This window comes from Perca flavescens, chromosome 15, assembly GCF_004354835.1.
Source record: "Perca flavescens isolate YP-PL-M2 chromosome 15, PFLA_1.0, whole genome shotgun sequence".
Lineage (NCBI taxonomy): Eukaryota > Metazoa > Chordata > Actinopteri > Perciformes > Percidae > Perca > Perca flavescens.
The window spans coordinates 31,841,897-31,862,731 of NC_041345.1; the positions used below are offsets into that span (position 1 = coordinate 31,841,897).

The following is a 20,835-nucleotide window of genomic DNA, read 5'->3' on the forward strand; positions in this document are numbered from 1 at the left end:
CCACATAGCCTGGCTCGAACAAGCTAATGGCTAGCTAACAGCTAATCTGGGATGTAGCCTAGCGACCCCCGGGTTTCGCGACCCTTCCTCCTCGCTCTCTCTCTCTCTCTCTCTCTCTCTCTCTCTCTCTCTCACACACACGCACGCACACACACACACACACACACACACACACACACACACACACACACACACACACACACACAAACACAGTGTCTCATCACATGCTGGTTTGTTTCTGCTTTGTTTTGGTTGTAGTTTAAAAAAGGTATATTGGTTTTAATTGATCAAAGGATTATTGATTGGCCATTGATCATTTTGAAGTTATTAAATTCTACTATATTTTAAATAGCAGTTGTCTGTGATTGTTTTGTGTAAGTTGTTGTAATAATTGCTGGTTGACCACAGGTAGTGCTCTAATATATCCTTCCTTTCTGTTCCTTTAAAGAATACCAGATAGATAAACCAAGTTAAGATCTGTATTTTAAAGGGACCACCTAATGAGACTGTTTCACAGTTTGATTATTGGTCCCTGACTTCCAGGGTGCTGCCCTGTTTTGATTGTTAATCATTTTGGTGGAGTTATGAACACACATTCATAACTTTATTAATATTGATAAAACATCTTTGATAATTAGACAATAATTTAATCTGTACCCTACGAATTCCCAACACGAGGCTTTCATTTCACCTCATCTCCTCCCATGTGCGGGGCAAGATTAGAAATTGGAGCACCCAAGTCCACCCAACCCCTCGTTCCTACTGTTCCCCCAGATTTGTTCCCTCTGAGTAGCATGACCTAGCCCAGGTGTTCAGTAAAGATCAGGCCCTGTCCTTACCGACACCACTACCCCTACGACTGCTCCTGAGCCCTCCTCCCAGACACACCTCTCCCATCAAGCCATCTGTTCAATCTGTGGCGTCCAGAGAGGCTATGTAGCAGTACATCAAAGACTCCCTAACAGCCGGTATTATTCGTCCCTTCTAGGCGCTGGTTTCTTTTTTGTTACCAAAAATGATAAAACCCTTCAACGTATCAATTACCGGGGGCTCAACTCCATAACCATCAAAGATAAGTATCCGCTCCCCCTAATGGATTCTGTTTTTGATTCCGTCTCCCGGTCTACCATTTTTACTAAGTTAGATATTAGAAAATCCTACCATCTGGTGCAGATCCGAATGGAAAATGGCCTTTAATACCCCATTGGGACACTACAAATAGTTGGTGATGCCCTTCGGCCCCACAAATGCCCCCACTGTTTTCAAGCCCTCATTAATGAAATCCTCTGCGATTTTTTACATTGATTCATATTCGTTTACCTTGACGACACCCTGATCTTCTCCCGTGACCCAGTCCAACACACCGAACACGTCTGTTTAGTGCTGCAGCGGCTTCTGGAGAACAGGCTGTTCGTTAAAGCAGAAAAATGTGAGTTCCACATCCAGTCCATGCAATTTCTTGGTTTTATCATTGAGAGCGGCCGGCTCCATGCTGACCTGGCCAAGATCCAAGCTGAAGTTGACTGTAGTAGACTGTAGTTGTAGTTTATCCGCAACTACAGTTCCCTGGCTGCTCCCCTCACCCGTCTCACCTCCGCTTCGGTCCCCTTTGCCTGGTCTCCAGAGGCCGCTGCAGCCTTCTTCCTCCTCAAGACCCGGTTCACCTCTGCCCCCATCCTCACCAACCCTGACCCCTCCCTTCAGTTAGTGGTGGAGGCGGATGGCTCGGACGTGGGCGTTGGCGACACCCTATCTCAATACTCCCCCTCAGACCAAAAGCTCCATCCCTGTGCCTTCTTCTCCCGCTGCCTGACTCCCACAGAGTGGAACTACAGAAAAACTGGCCCTGGAGGAGTGGAGGCAGTGGTTGGAGGGTTCTGACCATCCCTTCCTGGTATGCACTGACCACAATAACTTATCCTACATCCAGAACACCCAGAGACCCAATTCCCGCCAGGCTAGGTGGGCCCTGTTTTTCAACCGATTCAACTTTACCCTGTCCTACCAGCTTGAATCCTTCAACACCAAGCCCGACGCCCTATCCCGTCTTCATTCTCCCGATGACCCAGATGACCAGCCAGACACCATCTTACCCCGTTCCTGCCTTGACGCTTCCGCCGTCCGCCGTGCCCAGTCCACAAACCCCGACCCTGTTACCGGTCCCCCCAATCGCCTTTACACCACTCCAAGTGTCCGCTCCCAAGTCCTCCAGTGGGCGCACACCTCGAAGTTCAGCTGCCACCCAGGAATGGCCCGAACCCTGTTCCTGCTCCGACAAAGGTTCTGGTGGCCCCCAATGGAAAAGGACTGCTGGGACTTTGTGGCAACGTGTGAGGTGTGCGCCCGTGCCAAGGCTTCCCATCAACCGCCCGCCGGTCTGCTCCGCCCCCTCCCCGTGCCCGGTTGGCCTTGGTCCCACATTGCCTTGGACTTTGTCACTGGTCTGCCCAACTCCAATGGCAATACGGTCATCCTCACCATCGTGGACCGGTTTTCCAAGTCTGTCCACTTCATCCCCCTGCCCAGGCTGCCTACATCCTTGGAGACTGCCCGCCTGCTCGTCTACCACGTCTTCCGCCACCATGGCATTCCCCTGGATATTGTCTCCGACCGGGGTCCCCAGTTCTCTCGGTGCCACCGCCAGCTTATCCTCTGGTTACCACCCCGAGACAAACGGGCAGACCGAGCGGGCAAACCAGGACCTGAGGTGTACTTCGTGGATTTCCTACCTCCCTTGGGTCGAGCACGCCCACAACTCCCTCATCGGTTGAGGTGGCAGTCCCTTCCGTCCAGATGCATCTCCGGCGGTGTCTATGAGTGTGGAGGGAGGCTAGGGCAGCTCTGCAATGCACTGCCACCTGAAACAAACACCTGGAAGATCGCCATTGAATGCCTGCCCCCGCCTACCGGCCAGCTCTCCTCCTGTGACCTCTCTCTCCAGTGCACGTCCAAGAAACTCCCTCCCCCCTCCCCCCCGGTTCATGGGTTGTTATCCCATTGAGGCTGTTCTCAACCCCACTGCCGTCAGACTCAAACTTCCGTCCCACATGAAGATCCACTCAGTATTCTATGTCTTCCAGCTCATCCAGTCCCCCTCATTGGTGTTCCCTGCTCCATCCTGCCCCCGCTTCCACTTCCAGCCTTTCCCTCCTCATCATCTCTGCCTCCCCTAACTCCAGTGCCTCCTCCTCGGACTTCTTGGTCCCAGTTTCCCCACTCCCCTGGAGCTCCCTCTCCATCTCAATCTCAGCCCTCGTGTCCCCGCTCCAGTCTCTGGCGTCCACCTCTCCACATCCCTGCTCCTGCTCCCCTGTGCATTATCCCAATACACCTTTTTCCTCTGAGCCTTGCATTTGGGTCTGTTCTGTCCTGTCCTTAACAGGTTTCATATTATGAACAGGCTTTTTTGTAACACGGCGATTGGCAAGCATGATCTGTTTGTGACGGCAGAGATGATCGGTGGGGACTGAAAGAAGACCTATACAATATATATGATGAATGTAAAGGATCATTATTGACCTTGTATATGAATGTTTTTTTTGTTGTGGTTGCTAATCAAAAAATTATAATGGGTTGTTGTTAGTATTTGTGTGATTGTATGTCTCTAAAAGAATAAAAAGAAATATGACTGGAGCATTTTACAGTCCTACAGATTAGGAATGTAAAATGCTCCAGTCATATTTCTTTTCTAAGAAAAGAAAGACAAAAGGCTTTATTTTAGTTAACACATGGTCAACATGTAATTTGCACGTATGACAAATGTGTTTGGATATTGCAAATGAAAGCAGACCTATATGATCTTTGTTCTTGTCCATTACACTGCATGAAAAGTGGGATTTTCGTCAGTATGCGGCACTGTAGATTGTCGTGGAACTTCAGGTTTACAGCTGTACACGGCAATTTACAGGCAACACCGAAAACTGCCGTAAATTGTCAGAAATTGACGTGGGCCTTGCTTGGCAGTTGTCCCCCCATGTCCAACCCCCCTCCCTCTAATTCTAAGGGAGGCTTTAACATGTAAATGAAAATGCTGTGAGCTATACAAATGCAAATCAGGGTAGCAGCAGGGGGTGTTTTACCCCAGGTGACATTTTTCTAAAAGGTATTACCTTAATTTTAAGAAAATCTCTTAAAATAGATCAGACTCAGTATAGCCTAATTGTAGACTCTTCAATTTTAGCTTGAATTGATTTATTTAATGAAAGTATGCTAGATTAATTACTGTGTATGTCATTAGGAATGACCAATGTTATGTAAAAAAGATACACAAAATAATTTATTTCAACAATTAGTTTTAATCAGGCTTTGCCACAAAGGTAAAATGTGCATTCCATGCAAACAACATTACAGTCTCCTAGGCAAGGCAAGGCAAGGCAGCTTTATTTATATAGCACATTTCAGCAACAGGGCAATTCAAAGTGCTTTACATAAAACATTAAAGAGCAGTTAGAAAACAATTAAAAAACAATAATAAACAAATTAAAAACATTAAAAGACAAGAATAAAATTGATAGTGCAGTATAAGAATAAAAGTTACAGTGCAGTATAAGAAATTAAAGTTAATAAAATAGATTATTTAAAGAAAAGCAACATCAAAAAGATAGGTCTTTAGCTTAGATTTAAAAGAACTGAGAGTTGCAGTGGACCTACAGGTTTCTGGGAGTTTGTTCCAGATATGTGGAGCATAAAAACTGAACGCTGCTTCCCCCTGTTTAGTTCTGACTCTGGGGACAACAAGTAGACCTGTCCCAGACCACCTGAGAGGTCTGGGTGGGTCACAGTGTAGTAGCAGATCAGAAATGTATTTTGGCCCTAAACCGTTTAGTGATTTATAAACCAGTAAAAGTATTTTGAAATCAATTCTTTGAGGCACTGGAAGCCAGTGTAGAGACTTCAGTACTGGAGTGATGTGATCCACTTTCTTGGTTTTAGTGAGGACTCGAGCAGCAGCGTTTTGAATCAGCTGCAGCTGTCTGATTGATTTTTTAGGGAGACCTGTAAAGACACCGTTACAGTAGTCAAGTCTACTGAAGATAAAAGCATGGACAAGTTTTTCCAGATCTTGCTGAGACATAAGCCCTTTAACCCTTGATATATTTTTAAGGTGATAATAGGCTGATTTTTTAATTATGTTAATGTGGCTTTTAAAATTTAGGTCTGAGTCCATGACTACACCAAGATTTCTTGCTTTGTCTGTTGTTTTTAACATTGTCGTTTGAAGCTGGGCGCTGACTTTCAATCGTTCCTCTTTTGCTCCAAAAACAACCACCTCCGTTTTTTCTTCATTTAATTTAAGAAAGTTCTGGCACATCCAATCATTAATCTGTTCAATGCACATATTTAATTGTTGTATTGGGCTATAGTTCCCTGGCGATAAGGTTATGTAAATTTGTGTGTCATCCGCATAACTATGGTAACTTATTTTGTTGTTTTCCATAATCTGAGACAGTGGAAGCATGTAGATGTTGAAGCGCCTTCAGAGCTCAACCACTGTACATAGTGACATGACTACAGTCTTTGGTCTTGCTCATCCAACATTGTCTGGTGGAATGGAGTCAGAGACACCACAGTACAGGTTTTTTAAGACACCAAAACACTGTGCTTCACATAAAGCATATCAGCTGTGTCATTGCATGACAAGGTCCCGCCCATTTGTCTTCTTAAAATACTGGTAAATTCAGCACCATATTCACATGTTCGTGGCATATGAAGGTGTTGGCTCTGCTGAAATGGCCTCATAATCTAATTCAATTGTCCTATTGTTATTAAGCTTTTCCAGTATTCCATTAAAACTCACTGTAATTCACCTCGACACCAGTGTGTGCGCTGTTCGCGCCCTAATGGTTAATCTGCCTCTCTTTGTCCTTCTCTACTCTGCCCCGCCCCCTACCCCCGCCCTCACTGCTACCATTTGAAAAAAAGCGGCAGGAGATGAGTCCGAGAGTTAGAGCAAAATCTTCCAAAATATGGGAATGCAATATTTCATGCCAACTGGTAAAAGAGTTGTCTGTACAACGTAAGTATATGATTATTAATGAAACTGTACTGTTTATTAACTCTTGATCGTACAATGACTGTATTTGGATGTTAAACAGACTACTTAGATTTGGCAGTAATGTTTTAAACCCCACCAAGTTTAAACGCGAGCAGCACAGAGCTGTGTGTCTGGGCAGCCATGCTGCTTTCAGCGCCATTCATTACAGAGCTAAGCGGGTGAGTTGTTTTATAAAAGTTTTTTTTTTTTTATCTTGTAATTTCTAAGCAGTATGCCGTCTTCACAACTGTAGCAGGCGCCACGAACCGGAGCAAGGGTAAGATTTAAAGAATATGCTTTAATTGAATGAACTTCATTACTTCTTCTGTATAAGGACATAGATACTTTAATAGATACCGATCTTAACCGTACATTTTTTATTTTTTTTTTACAGACTAACCTCGCCTCATAACGAGGCCGTGACCTATATTTGCTCGGAGCTGTCTGCAAGTCCGGATTTACATGACGCTGATAATGACTTTTTTTTTTTTTTTTTTTTTTAATCATACCACTCTCATTTAATTGTTTTCCAGCTGCCTGTAAGACATATTACGAATAAACAGCACGTTCCTGGCAAATCATTTTAATTAGGATAACCATGACATGAATATACAACATAGCTTATATGAAACATATATATATATATATATATATATATATATATATATATATATATATATACATACATATATCATTTTATTATTATAATAATAATAATGGCCCAGGTTGACCAATAGCCTAACCCATGACAGACCTGTCAACTAATCACGAGAGATTTTTCTTGTTTAAAAGTAGGGGTTTCATCCAATAGCGAGTGAGGAAATTCCATCCAGGCCAGACGTTCTCTGGCCAGGCGCCTATTCATATTCTAATTAGATCCATTAACACCTCTGCGGGGGCTCTCCACATACGTCATGGTTCGTTTCCAACAATTTGTGGCACAGACGAACGTGACGTTTGCAGCCTGTAATTTGTCGATAACTGCCAAAAAATTAGGGGGATTTCCGGGCGTTAACAGGCATTTATGGGGATGGAAATCCCACTTTTCATGCAGTGTTACAGACTATATATGTGTTATTTACCACAGCTATTAGCAACAAGTATTAGCGAAATCAGAAAACATTTACACATTTTTGCCTTGACATTTTAGGAGCACCTCAAGATGGCAGAGTAATGACACCTGGTGTTCAGTACTTCTAATTACACAGTCATATTCTCAGATGGAATCTAAATTTAAAATAAAGCTATTTTTTCAGCTGTGTTATAAAATTTATACTGCTTCCAACAATAAGTTTTAATCAATATAATGCTATTATGCAATATAAGTCTGAGATAAGAAATACAAATTGTTTCAGCATCCTTATTCACAGTGGCGCAAAAGGTGGGTATGCGCTATATGCGGCGCATAGGGGCGCAGCACCGTGTGGGCGCCAAAGCGATGGTAAAAAAACAAAAAAAATATATATATATTTGTTTTGGTGTTTTCTATATGTAGCTGCTTTTGTGCGTTTCTAAATGTTCTTATATAACATTGTAGAGGACTAATAGGCTTGAGTAGGCGCCCTGTCTCATAAGATTCCATCATAGATGAGAAGAGGGAGCGGGGGACACTCCCGTTTATTTATGTCAATGGGCGCTCCCTACTATGGCCACGCCAAGACCCGGGCTATTGAAGGGCGGGTCCGGTCTTGGCCTCGCCATAGTAGGATTCGTAATATCGCGAGTGGAGGCGCCGTGAGCGCTGAGCGAACAGGTACAGTAGTGAGTTGTCGTCTGTGGAAAAGATGGATAAAGCAAAAAAGCTGTCGGGGGCTAAAAATAGAAAAAGAAAGAGGGAAAAGGAGATGACATGTCAATGGATGCAACAGCAGTTAAATAAGTGGATGGTGAAAGGCAACAGGTAGGATTTAAAGTGTGACGTCTGTGCTTGGAGGCATGCAAATATTCATGTTAACAGACTAGCTAGCGTTAGCTAACACTGGGAATGTAGCAGCCAAATGGGAGTTTACAACCTTTATATATGTCAATGTTTACAACTAGCTTAGAATATGCAGAATTGAGGTTGCTGAGCTGAAAACTGGAAAATATAAGGTAGCATGTACAATAAATGACAAGAATCTGGAAAACATAACTTCCATGGTAAACTATAACTTTAGTTTACCATGGAATAATTAATATATTTTGTGTTACCATTAGCTGTCAGACATACAGGCTAGGCCTATACATCTGTACATTTGTTGGGTGACATGGAAGCTGTAATTACAGGGTCACATCTCTCTCTCTTTCTCTCTCTTTCTCTCTCTCTCTCTCTCTGTCTCTCTCTCTCTTTCTCTATTTAAAGGTCTCTGTGCTAAGTGGCTCTCCATATTTGTACTTTTTAAAATCCAAAAAAACAGCAGCACAACTTTACTGCATACTAGTTGTCTTATCAGCTGCCATCACTAGGCTGATTTAAGAATTGAATTGAGGCTGCTATATTTAACAGTGAGTTCATTTCATTCAGGTGTGAGGATGGTCAAACAGGAAAGACAGGGGAAGGCAACAGGTAGGTCTAACATTAGGTGGAAGTGTAGGGGGAGCCACTAACAGATTAATTTCTTAATATTATGGAAAAACTAATACATAATGTTTGTTTGACAATGTGTCTTAGTGGAGAAGAGCACAGGCAGGGAGTGAATGAGACAGACATGAAGTCGGCGATGGCTAGAGATGAGCCCAGTGATGAAATCAGGAAAGAGTTCAATTAGTTAGACTACACAAAAATAAATGTCCACTATGGTTTGAAGTTCTGTTGACCAACCTATTCACTGTGTCCTTTTTGGGGAAAAAAATAGTGCAGACAGAGATGGAAAATATAACAATTAGCCTATGTCTGACATTGGGGACATAGTAAACATATCAGAATGGTGGGCACACTTATTTATTTATTTATATGTTTTTTGTGGGGGGGCGCCAAAATTGTTGTTGCATACCCCTCTGACACTGGGTAGTTGCGCCCCTGCTTATTCATATTATCAGAAGGTACAAAACAACACGCAACTCAAAAAAATGGCAGCGTGACATTCTTGATGCTGTAGTTTCTGTATTTGAACTGCAGGGGGCAATGTGTAATTACATTTCTAACAGAAAGAAAAAGGAAACATCTCCTTATTCACCCTCACAAAAGACATTCACTGGACCAAGGAAATGAAATAAAACATTTAATTTACATGTTTTTTTGTCTATGCATTCTTTTCCATTTATAGTCAGTTTGAAAACAATTCAAATGATGGATGATCAGAATCAACCTCTCCTCCCCAAAAAAACAAATATGTGTGAGTATTAGTATTAACATCACCAGTAGCCCATTTTCTCATTGACTAATGTGCTAAACCTTGCATTAACCTCGGCATAATATAATATATACCTGGATACTTACTTTCTCACTTTCAATAGCCTTTATCCTCTTTTCTCACACTTACTTCCTCAATGCTTTTACAAAAAACACCCCAGACTCCAGACAGTCCTGAGGCAATGTGTAAACCTCCAGCCTGATCAGGGTATAGCCACTCTCCTTCAAACTAGCACAGACCTGGACCTCATTCACTGGGACCGTAGGGATCTTTACCCCAGGCCCCCCAAAATAATAACTCATTCCCAGAGTTCCGATGAGCAGGAGGTGGCCACCGGGCCGCAGGAGCCTCCCAATGTTGCCCAGGGCCCTATTGAAGGCAGCCAGGTCAGGGCTGGCACTCTCCAGACAGTAGGAGGACACGAGACAGTCGGCCCCTGCTACAGGAAGGACGTCAAGGGCCAGAGGCTGAGGGCGGTGCACGTCAATGGGGACAATGTCCACGATGACCTGACGTAGCCTGGCAGCCTTCTCGGTCCATGCTGAGGGCCTGTTAGAGACAATGAATCACCAAATTAGATAAAAACAGCTATTGTAAATGCACACAGCATTTATCTGCACTAGTTATGTAATTCATACTGTGTGTTGACTTAGAAGCACACCACATTGCATGATAGTGATTTAGGTGTTCATTAGCTATGGACATGACATTGAAGGTCTGTTGGTCACTCGGTCCACCACTTTGGTCTTGATTGAAATATCTTAGCAATTCTTGCATGATTTGCCATGGAATTTTGTTCAGACATACATGGCCCCAGAGGATGAATGATGAGAGCTGTATGATCCCCTGACCTCTCATCCAATGCTACCAGCAGTACAAAGCTTTCACTTATACTGTGAAATATTCCTACATCTACAGGATGAACTGGTCCAACATTTGGTACGACATTCATGGTTCCCAAGTCATGTATCCTAATGATTTCCTACTCGGACTTGTCATCTACAGTAGCACCAGGTCAAACTTACGTCTTTAACTTACTGCTTTATGACCAAATACAAAACTAACTAGAACTGCAAGCAGTTATGAACGGGGCCCAAGCCTCCGATGCCGCCCGCCCCCGACGCCGCCCGCCTCCATAGCCGCCAGCCTCCGACGCCGCCGGCCTCCGACGCCGCCAGCCTCCGATGACGGTCGTCCACGACGCCCCCGGGAGCCGTGCCAGTCGCGCCCGAAGAAGCGCGAAGCTGCGCCGATGCGGGACCCGAAGCGTTGAGTAGGGGGGGAACACGTCGGTGAATATCGAGAGGTTTAATGCACGAGGTCTACTCTGCTTTTCACGTCGTTTAAAAAAACGTAAAGTAGTCAAAAGTTGTTCGCATTTCAGAACCTTAGGAAACGGACAGCGGCCGACACGAGCGCGCGCGCCTATTAAGTCGATAATAAAGCCGTAAAGTAGGCTTTCGACTCAGTAGGCTTTCAAATCACGGTGTATCAATCTTGGATATACAGTAACAGTATGGATCAATTTAAAAATAACCGAAAAACTCTGGACTTCAAGGCTGGACGCAAAACCTTCTGCAAGGGCTAGGAAGACAAAGAAAACACCAGCAGAAAGGGGCAACTGTTAGCTTTTAGCTCCAAAAGACCCTACACTTCGACTATTTATGATTATGAAGTTATGAAGTTAGTATTAAGAAGTGCCGTTTGGCGTTGCATACGACATGCTCGACCTCTGAAGGGATTAAAAGGCCCAAACTGGTATATGCAAACATATGTTGACTATAATACCCCTAATGGCCGATCTTCGCCAAATTTGGTACAGCGCCTCGGAACGCCATGCCGGGCGAGCACCACAAATTTTGTGTTGATTGGTTTTACTCTGGCAGAGATATTGCAATTGCAAATTTCCCATTTAAATGCATTGAGTTAGTGGGCGAAACAAATAAACGTTGCTTATAGCGCCCCCTAAAAGCCGATATTCGCCAAATTTGGTAGAGCGCCTCAGAACGCCATCCCGAAAGAGCACCACAAATTTTGTGTTGATTGCTTCTATTGTGGCAGAGATATTGCAATAGCAAATTTCCCATTGAAATGTATTGAGAAAATTGGCGGGAAAACAAATAAACGTTGCTTATAGCGCCCCCTAAAGGCCGATCTTCGCCAAATTTGGTAAACAGTATCGTAGTGGAATGGTGAACAAGGATCTCAAGTCATTTGGTGATAACTTTAAATTTAACCGAGATATGATATGATACGTGTGTCGTAGCTAACTAGGACAATTTGTTTGGTTGTCAAATTGGCATACTTCAACGTAGCAAAACGATTTCCATAATTTTTCATCAGGTCCATCTGGAGATGCTAACTACCAGGTTTCGTGCAGATCGGTCGCACGGCCTAGGACGAGTTCGCGAAAGTTGGTTTTGCACGTTGTGCGATACTGCGAAAAAACGTTTGCGCGCAAATGGGCGGGGCCTATATCAGGCAATTCAGCTTGATTCAAGGAATACGTGGATGTAAGAATTTCTAATGTTTGATGTGTATTGTGGGAGTTAATGACAAAAAACCATTACAGCGCCACCTAGTGGTCCACATGTGTAATTTTTGGTAGGTGTGATCCACGGCCCATTGTCCATCTACCCTGTAAATTTGATGTTGTTCACATTAGTGTAAGTGGCGAATCTAGAGTTGGGTCACATTGGGTCCCATAGGCCACGCCCACTTTGACCCCTCGGTACTCCATTCTAGGAATGGCCTCAGGATTGGCCACAGATGGTACGCATCAAATTTCGTATAAATCGGATGAGCCGTTCATGAGATATAAACTTTTTGTAGTTGTAGCGCCCCCTAGCGACCAATTTTCGCAAAACGCATGGGGTCCCTCCCGAGGGGCATGGCAAAGCATAATCTAAGGTTTGGGGTTGATAGCTTTTATTTTGGCTGAGATACGGGAAAGTTAATGTTTTCATAGTTAGCTACGCAAATTTGTTTGTGCGTTATATGCGCAATTTTTATCGTATCAAATTTCTTTCCATAAATTTTAGTCAGGTCCGTCTGGAGATGCCACGGTCCAAGTTTCGTGCAGATCGGTCGCACGGTCTAGGAGGAGTTCGAAAAAGTAGGTTTTTGATAAATCGCGATTTTTAAGGCATAAAAGTCTAGGCGGAAATGGGCGTGGCCTATATCACGTGATTCAGTTGGATCCAGGGAACGCGTTGATGTATTGTTTTTGAATGTCGGGTGTACGGTTTGGGAGTTATGGGGCCAAACGCGTTTTTGTGTGCTGTAGCGCCACCTAGTGGTGGAAATGGGTCAATTTTTGCGCCTGAGGTCCTTGCGGGGTTTTGGACCAGTCCTGAAAATGGCAACTCCCCACCACGTATGGTTTAGGCTGCAGTCAGAGTTTTAGGCGGAGAAGAATAATAAGTAAGAAGAAGAAGAAGAAGAAGAAAAATCCTTAGAAAAAACAATAGGGTTCCACAGCCCTGCTGTGCGAACGGCGTAGCTATTGCTACACGCCGTTTCTTCCACAGCCCTGCTGTGCGAACGGCGTAGCTATTGCTACACGCCGTTTCTTCCAGACTCGGGCTTGGACCCCTAATAAAAGCTGCAAGCAGCGTTGGATGGGCCCTTGCGCCTTTGCGCACGTCAGGGTTACTGGTGGCCGCCGCTCCTTGCAACCATGCATTTGTGCTCACTCAGACACTGCAAATCATCAGCAATGAAAAGGGAACTCCCTGCTGAGTTCAATGATATCTCACAAAAGAATCTAAGTCTTACAGTTAATTAGCTGTGAAATGGGGCATGGCCAAAGCATAGGGGGCGGGCCAAACCATCAACAATGAAGAAGGAAGTCTCTGCTGAGTTCAATGACACACTCACACAAGACTCTACCTTAAACGGTTCAAATGTTATAAAAGGGGACGTGGCCCGAGTATATGGGCATGGTTAAAGTATAGGGGCCAGCTCAGTATAACAAGTAGACCACACATTCTAAGTTTCATGTAAATCTGATGATGTTTGTCAAGGCCGATTTCCTGTTGCCAGCAGGGAGCGCTATGACCAAAAGTCATATTGGTATAGGCCTGTATATGTCCTCAGGCCTGGACTCTTGTTGATTGTGGGAAATTTCAAGCAGATATGACAATGTACACTGTAGTTACAGCCACTTTCTCGTTCATTGCTAAACACTCAAAATGGCCGCCACGCCCACACCGTTTGACGAAAATATTTGATGTCCATCTGATGAAATATCTAGGAGGAGTTTATTAAAGAATAGCACCTTGACTTTTAGGCCTACGTCTTGTTGCCACTAGGGGGCGCTATGACTTTGACCCAATAATATCGGCGTATATATGTCATCAGAGTTGGACTCTTATGAATCATGAAAAGTTTCAAACTAATTGGACAATGTACACTACTGGACAAAAGTTTTAGAACATCCCAATTTTTCCAGGTTTTTATTGAAATTCATGCAGTTTTATTGAAATTCATGCAGTTCAATGTAACAACTCTCTTATTGTACTCTGAAATGAAAGAATAGAACACATGAACAATTTAAGTTAAAAAAGAAATCATGGAATCAATTTATAAACCAAAATGTATTCTAAATGTTTGACTCATCAAAGTAGCCCCCTTTTGCAGATATAACAGCTGAACACACTCGTGGCATTCTTTCTACAATGGAAATCAAATATTCTTCAGAAAGTTGTTCCCAACTCTGTTGCAGAAGTTCCCATAAATGTGTGGCACTTGTAGGTTGCTTTGCTTTAAATTTTCTGTCCAGTTCATCCCAAACCAGTTCAATGGGGTTTAAGTCTGGTGACTGTGCTGGCCACTCTATGTTTTTAAGCTTGCCATCTTGTTCTTTTTTGCTAAGGTAGTTCTGGCATAGCTTGGACTTATGTTCTGAGTCATTATCTTGCTGTAGGATGAACGCCTGACCAACTAGGCGCATACCAGAGGGTACTGCATGGCGCTGCAAAATGCTGTGGTAGCCATTTTGGTTCAGGGTTCCTTTCAATCTGTACAAATCACCGACCGTGGATCCAGCAAAACAGCCCCAGACCATCACGCTTCCTCCTCCATGTTTGACAGTTGATGTCACACACTGAGGAGCCATCCTTTGGCCTAATCAACGGCGTACAAAAATCCTGCGTGATGAACCGAAGATTTCAAATTTTGATTCATCAGTCCATAGCACCCTCTTCCAGTGTTCCATAATCCATTGACAGTGTTTCTTGGCCCTGGCAAGCCTCTTTTTTTTATTCTTACGTCTTAGCAAGGGCTTGCTTGCTGCAACTCGACCTATCAAACCTACAGCTTGAAGTCTTCTCTGTACAGTTGAAACTGAGACTTGCTTATTACGACCACTATTAAGCTGTGCTTGAAGCTGTTGTCCTGTTAGCCGCCTATCACACAAGCTGTTGACTCTCAGAAACTTGACTTTCTTCGCAATTTCTCTGTAGGAAAGACCAACATTCTTAAGTGTTATAATGGTCTCTCTTCCATTGTTAATTGCCTTTTTCCCGCCATTTTTATAGCAACACACTACTTTCTGCAGTACAATACTGTTCAAATAATGCTCACGAGGGTACGGTACCACAGTGTGTTTCAACAATACTTGTATACAAACAGAGAGGGTTGTAAGTAATCCAGACAAGTTGGAACACCTGTGGGAATTGGTAGCACCAACTTTCAAAGCTTGATCAACCTCCATTGCTGCAGAACAGCTTTACATTGTTTACCCATTTCTTGTTCCTTTTTGTAAAATACTGAAATGTACATTATTTTTCATTTTTGGGTAACCTTACTTTTTTTTTTTAAACCTCAGGCAGTTCACCACTTACCTTTTGTATCATTTCAAGCTATTCATTGGATTTGAACTGCTAAAATTTCAATAAAAACTAAAAAAATTGGGGTGTTCTAGAACTTTTGACCAGTATTGTACATTCAAGTTACACCCACTTCCTGTTTCGATGGCGAAACGCACAAAATGGTCGCCCTGCCACGGCCATGCCCTATGACGAGAAGTTGTTCTTTTATATATATATATAATAACTTTTCATCTCTAAGGTCTTAAAATGACACGCACCAAATTTGAAGCTGATCGGATTAAATCTCTAGGAGGAGTTCATTAAAGTATGACATGTGGAAATGGGCAAAATCGCACTAATTTTGAACTTTCAATTCAAAATGGCGGACTTCCTGTTAGATTTAGGGTATGGCTCCAATGAGCTTTTTTGTACGTCTCGACATGCTACATATGTGTACTAAGTTTCGTTAGTCTGCATTAAACATACTGCAGGGGCTAAATTCTTTTAAAATTTGTAGGGGGCGTTAGCGAGCCATTTTTTTGTGCCTATTCCCGAAACCCTTAAAATACGTACATTTTCACCAGGCTTGATGGTGAGTTTTTGAATATGTTAAGCCCCGCAAAAATGCATTTGTTGTAATAATAATAATAAATATTAAAGCTGCAAGCAGCGTTGGACAGGCCCTCGCTTCTGAGCCGTCGGGGTTACTGGCGGACGCTGCTCCTTGTGACCGTGCATTTGCTCAGCACTCAGACACTGCAAATCCTCAGCAATGAAAAGGGAACTCCATGCTGAGTTCAATGATACCTCACACAAGGGTCTACATCAAACAGGTCATAAGTTATAAAAAGGGGCAAGGTTTAAGCATAGGGGTTGGGCCAAACCATCGACAATGAAGAAGGAACTTTCTGCTGAGTTCAATGACACCTCACACTAGGGCTGGGCGATATATCGATATTAAAAATATATCGATATATTTTTAAATGAGATATGGAATTAGACCATATCGCATATATCGATATAGTTCAAATGTGATCCTTGCTCCCATAGATATATACACAGATGTCGCCTTGAGGTTCTAAACATACGTCAAAACCGCCGCCATCTTGGAACAGGGGTGCGAAGCATTCAGATCAACGCTAAAGATGCCGGACTTTTGTACTGCTTAATTATGTTTGATAGAGGAAATGAAAAGAACAAACAGCAATGAATAACATTTAACAGGTGACAATGTGTTTTATGATTATGTATGCCGCCTTGACCAGCAACCTGAGCTCCGGCGGCAGCGGGAGGCGGAGAGCTCCGTGGCCGGCCGCAGCGTCTCTTCCCGGGAAAAACACAGCTTTGCCTCGCTGCTGCGGGTCCCCGCTGATCCAAATCGGACCAGCCAAAGACAGAGTGGTGATCGGTAGGATCTTACACGTAGTCCAGGACGACCTGTATGTCGATATCGGCGGAAAGTTCCACTAAGTTTGCCGCGGCAGGCGGACGGAGAGAAGCTACAGCGGGGCAGCAGAGACCGTCTGCAGCTGCAGGATCTGGAGCTCAGTGCCCGTTAAAATGACATGTAACGCATAAATACATACAGAAATAAATAGTGGAGGAATGAGCCTGGACATTTCAGTCTGTTTTAAACTTCACCTTGAAGCAGAAACTCTTAGTTCAGAAGGGTGAAGTTTCCGTTTGGACTCAGATCTGTGAACCGATCATAATAAATATTCTTTGTATTAACACATTAATTAGTTTCTTTGTTTTGTAGTCGATAGTTCATCTTTTAGTTTACTTAAGTGGAAGCAGTATCAAGTGGAAGAATGGGACTATAAACCTAGGCTTACAGGCATGAGGCATTACATTTTGAACAAAGTAGATTATATTAATATCAAAAGCTTAATTGACCTTTGGAACGAATCACAAATATGGAGCTTTGATTTCAAAAAAGGTACTCCTGTTATACAGTATTTAGGTTTACATTTTATTGTTATTTGAACAGCTGAGCATTTAATCATGAACCAGGTGAAGAAACCGGTTTATTATTTATTTGATTTTGCAACTGTCTCTATGAAACTACTTGTGACATGTCATATTTGATTTTGGCTTTGACTGAACATTTGCTCTCACTTTGCGGAAAAAAATATCGGGATATATATCGTATATCGATATTCAGCCAAAATATATCGGGATATGACTTTTGGTCCATATCGCCCAGCCCTACCTCACACAAGACTCTACCTTAAACGGTTCAAATGTTATGAAAGGGGCATGGCCTGAGTGGTGGAAATTTCGGGCAGATATGACAATGTACAGTAAAGTTACAAATTCTTTGTTCATCAATAAATGCTCAAAATGGCGGTCATGCCCATAACGTCTGACAAAATGTTTTTCTTTTAACATACTTTTCATCTTTAATGTGTTGAGATGGTACAGACCAAATATGAAGTCCATCGGATGAAATGTCTAGAAGGAGTTCATTAAAGTATAGCACCTTGACTTTTAGGCCTACTTCTTGTTGCCAACAAGGGGTGCTATGACTTTGAGTAAATATCCTTTAGATTTTGTCAGGGTTGGACTGTTATGAATCCTGAAAAGTTTCGAGCCAATTGGACAATGTACGCTCAAGTTACACCCACTTCCTGTTTTGATGGCGAAATGCACAAAATGGCCGCCCGGTAACGGCCAGTCCCTATGACGAAAAGCTTTCCTTTTAATAACTTTTTATCTTTAACACCTTAAGATGGCACAGACCAAATTTGAAGTTGATAGGATTAAATCTCTAGGAGGAGTTTGTTAAAGTACGACGTGGAAATGGCCAAAATCGCACTAATCTCAAACTTTCAATTGAAAATGGCAGACTTCCTGTTGGGTTAGGGTATTGCTCCAATGACAATGTCTTTTGTACGTCCTGATATGCTACATATGTGTACCACGTTTCCTGAGTCTACGTTAAGCTAGCGAGCCCCCTAACCCTAGCCATTTTTGGGCGCCTATTCCCAAAACCCTTACAGTACGTAAATCTTCACCAGAATTGATGCGAACGCCAATTTTGGTGAGTTTTTGAATATGTTAAGCCCCTCAAAAAGGCGATTCATTTGACAGACGAAGGAATAGTAATTCCTTCAGTTTCAATAGGGCCTTCGCTGCTGACGGCGCTTGGGCCCTAACAATATTGTCGTCAGCCTCAGCTGTACTTTGCACTTGTATTATTGTCACAGAAGGCACAGTACAAGGATGATTCATAGCTCAAAAAGAATACAATGTGACAGAAGACAGAAGAAGATGACAAATTCATTTTTAGAATTGTGAAGCCAATTATGAGGGGAAATGATGTTACCACAAGGAGGGAGAAAGTAAAAAAAGGAACTCTAGAATGCTATGTAAAAATCTATGTAAAGTGATATGAGTAGCATTCTTATTTTTTCTCTATAGAACACCATACATTACAAATATAAACCATTTCCTGATGATGATACTAGTTAAACATTGATTCATTCGCAGTGAGTAATATTTCAAGATATCTCAATGCTTTAAAACTGAGTTTATAGGGATCTGGTCTTACGGTCGTCCCTCCAGCTTGCAGACATGCTGCAGGAATGGTGTCCAGTCCAGGCTGCAGCCTCCCTCGTCCTGGAGCCAGCTCCTCAGCTTCTGCCTGTTGACCTCCAGGAAATCTGTGAGGAGCACCTTGTTGAAAACCTCACAGCCACTCATCACCTGGTACAAGGTGGGACCCGAACCTATGTCCACTAGCAGCTCACCACTCACATCGCCTGGAAAGGTAAGAGAGAAGTACAGTACGACTCTGAGAAAGAGCTAATTGAGAGTTCCTTACCAAAATGCCTTGATTAATATGCAGATTCTATTCAGATATCGCAACAGAGTTATTGTATGATCATAGCTTCCGAATACTAATAAAATGAAAATGATTTTAGGGAAGAGTGCTTGGATTATAAAGAAAGATTGCAAAGAGGAAGAGAAAGGACAGGCAAATATATTATGTGAAAACATCAAAAGGTATTTGGTAATAGCATCTGTTAGGTCTAATAACACTGTTGTCCTTTATTCTACTTCATCACCTTCATTCTTCAACATTTCATTAAAGTTAAATAAAAACATGTAAAAAAAATCCTTCACACTGTTATAACTAGGGACAGTGTCACATACTGTACTCTGGAATCACTTGTTGCACCAATGTTCTGAGATTATATCAAATTTCTGAATGAAGAACTTTGAAGATCAAATTTTTGATGGCACCAAATTGAAAATAAATACATTTATTTGACATGTTATACAGTTGTCCCTTTAATTCAGCCTGACATGTTTGGTATGTTTGGAAATCTTGAGTTCTAGAAAAAGTAAGATATTTGGGTTTGAATAGTGTTTGGACCCACCTTAAATCTATATAATAAATAGAATAAAGGTATATTCACCGACTTTTGTGTGTTTTCAAATTATTAGTGTTGAATTAAACATACACATATATTATTATTGCAACCAATGACCTTATCTATCTATCTATAATTGCAGGAATGTCTGTCTGGGTGTGAACCATTAGTCCGATGGATTTCAATCTTGACAGGTGTCTTGCTATGGGCACCGCTAAGTGCAGTGCCAAGTTTGATGTTGTTTGGATAAGAAATGCAAAAGATATCGTTAAATATATAGGTACAAGAAGCACACATTGGCTTTTGCCGCTCTAGCCGCTGGCTACTCCCCCCTCTCACATTGAGTGAGCAGTGAGCAAGACCAGAGACAGAGAGAGAGAGCAGCGGAGCTTTGGCAGCAAAAATGTGTCCAAAGTAGCACTACTTTGGACTGTCTTTGACTTCAATAAACAACAAACGACAATTCCCCAATTTAAGGACGTTTCAGAATCCCACACATGCAAAGCACAACCAGCTACAACAAGTGCAGACACAGGGTGATGTTACTTATAGGCAGGCTATCTATCTTATAAAGCCAGACATATCTGTATGTGTGTCCGTGTTTGGGGGGGAAGGTAACCTGCACGTCAGCGCCTCTGACTCTTTTCCTGCTATTGTATTAAAATGCTGTGAGCTAGCAGAACATAATTTAGACTAATCTCAGAGATTATTTGTTTAGAGCGCTGTGCAATGCAAGAAAATCTCAGAGCTGATCCGGACAGATATCCTACATCATATTTCGTCAGACTCACCGGCAAATCAAATCCCCTACTTCACCGTTAGCCGTCATGCCACTAAACCTGTATTGAAATGAACACCTCTGCTGAAATTCCTTAATGATCCGACAAGAGACATCACTCTCTCTCTTTTCTCTATCTCTCTCTGTGCGCACACGCGACCTGACGGAGCACCAAGACCGGCAGCTAGCGGTACACTATATCCAATGTATGCATTGACGACATCCACCACCAGTGCAGAGATTTCTTAATTTCCCACGAAGCTGATCGCGGTTGATACCCCAGAATCGGTTACTGCGCTAAATACAGAGCACCACGTGTTGCCGTTCGTGGTGCTCCGGTGCTCCGTCAGGTCAGCGGTAGTTGGTGGTAGTTACCCAGAACACACAGAACATGTAATGTAATGTAACAAATGCTTTCCTGCATACCTCGGTTGTAACGAGTGGTTATTTGAGTCAAAGTTGATCTTCTATCAGCTGGAATCAGTTGGCCCATTCTCCT

At 42.8% G+C, this 20,835-nt stretch overlaps 1 protein-coding gene across 1 annotated transcript; it reads right to left on the reverse strand.

The window, feature by feature from the left end:
- Positions 1-9,102: 9,102 nt before the first annotated feature.
- LOC114570235 (phenylethanolamine N-methyltransferase) lies at positions 9,103-20,387 on the reverse strand. Its single transcript, XM_028600481.1, has 3 exons — positions 20,350-20,387; positions 18,733-18,975; positions 9,103-9,915 (listed from the first exon to the last, which is right to left on the reverse strand). Exons 1-3 carry the CDS (start codon positions 20,385-20,387, stop codon positions 9,492-9,494), a joined length of 705 nt encoding a protein of 234 aa, XP_028456282.1. The 3' UTR covers positions 9,103-9,491.
- Between the last annotated feature and the right edge of the window lie 448 nt (positions 20,388-20,835).

Coding starts and splice junctions, on each gene's coding strand:
- LOC114570235 (XM_028600481.1), bottom strand. CDS start 20,387: ATGACGGCTAACGGTGAAGTAGGGGATTTGATTTGCCG. Junction 18,976..20,349: donor GTAGGGGATTTGATTTGCCG/GTGAGTCTGACG, acceptor GCTCTTTCTCAG/AGTCGTACTGTACTTCTCTC. Junction 9,916..18,732: donor TGCAAGCTGGAGGGACGACC/GTAAGACCAGAT, acceptor TGTCTCTAACAG/GCCCTCAGCATGGACCGAGA.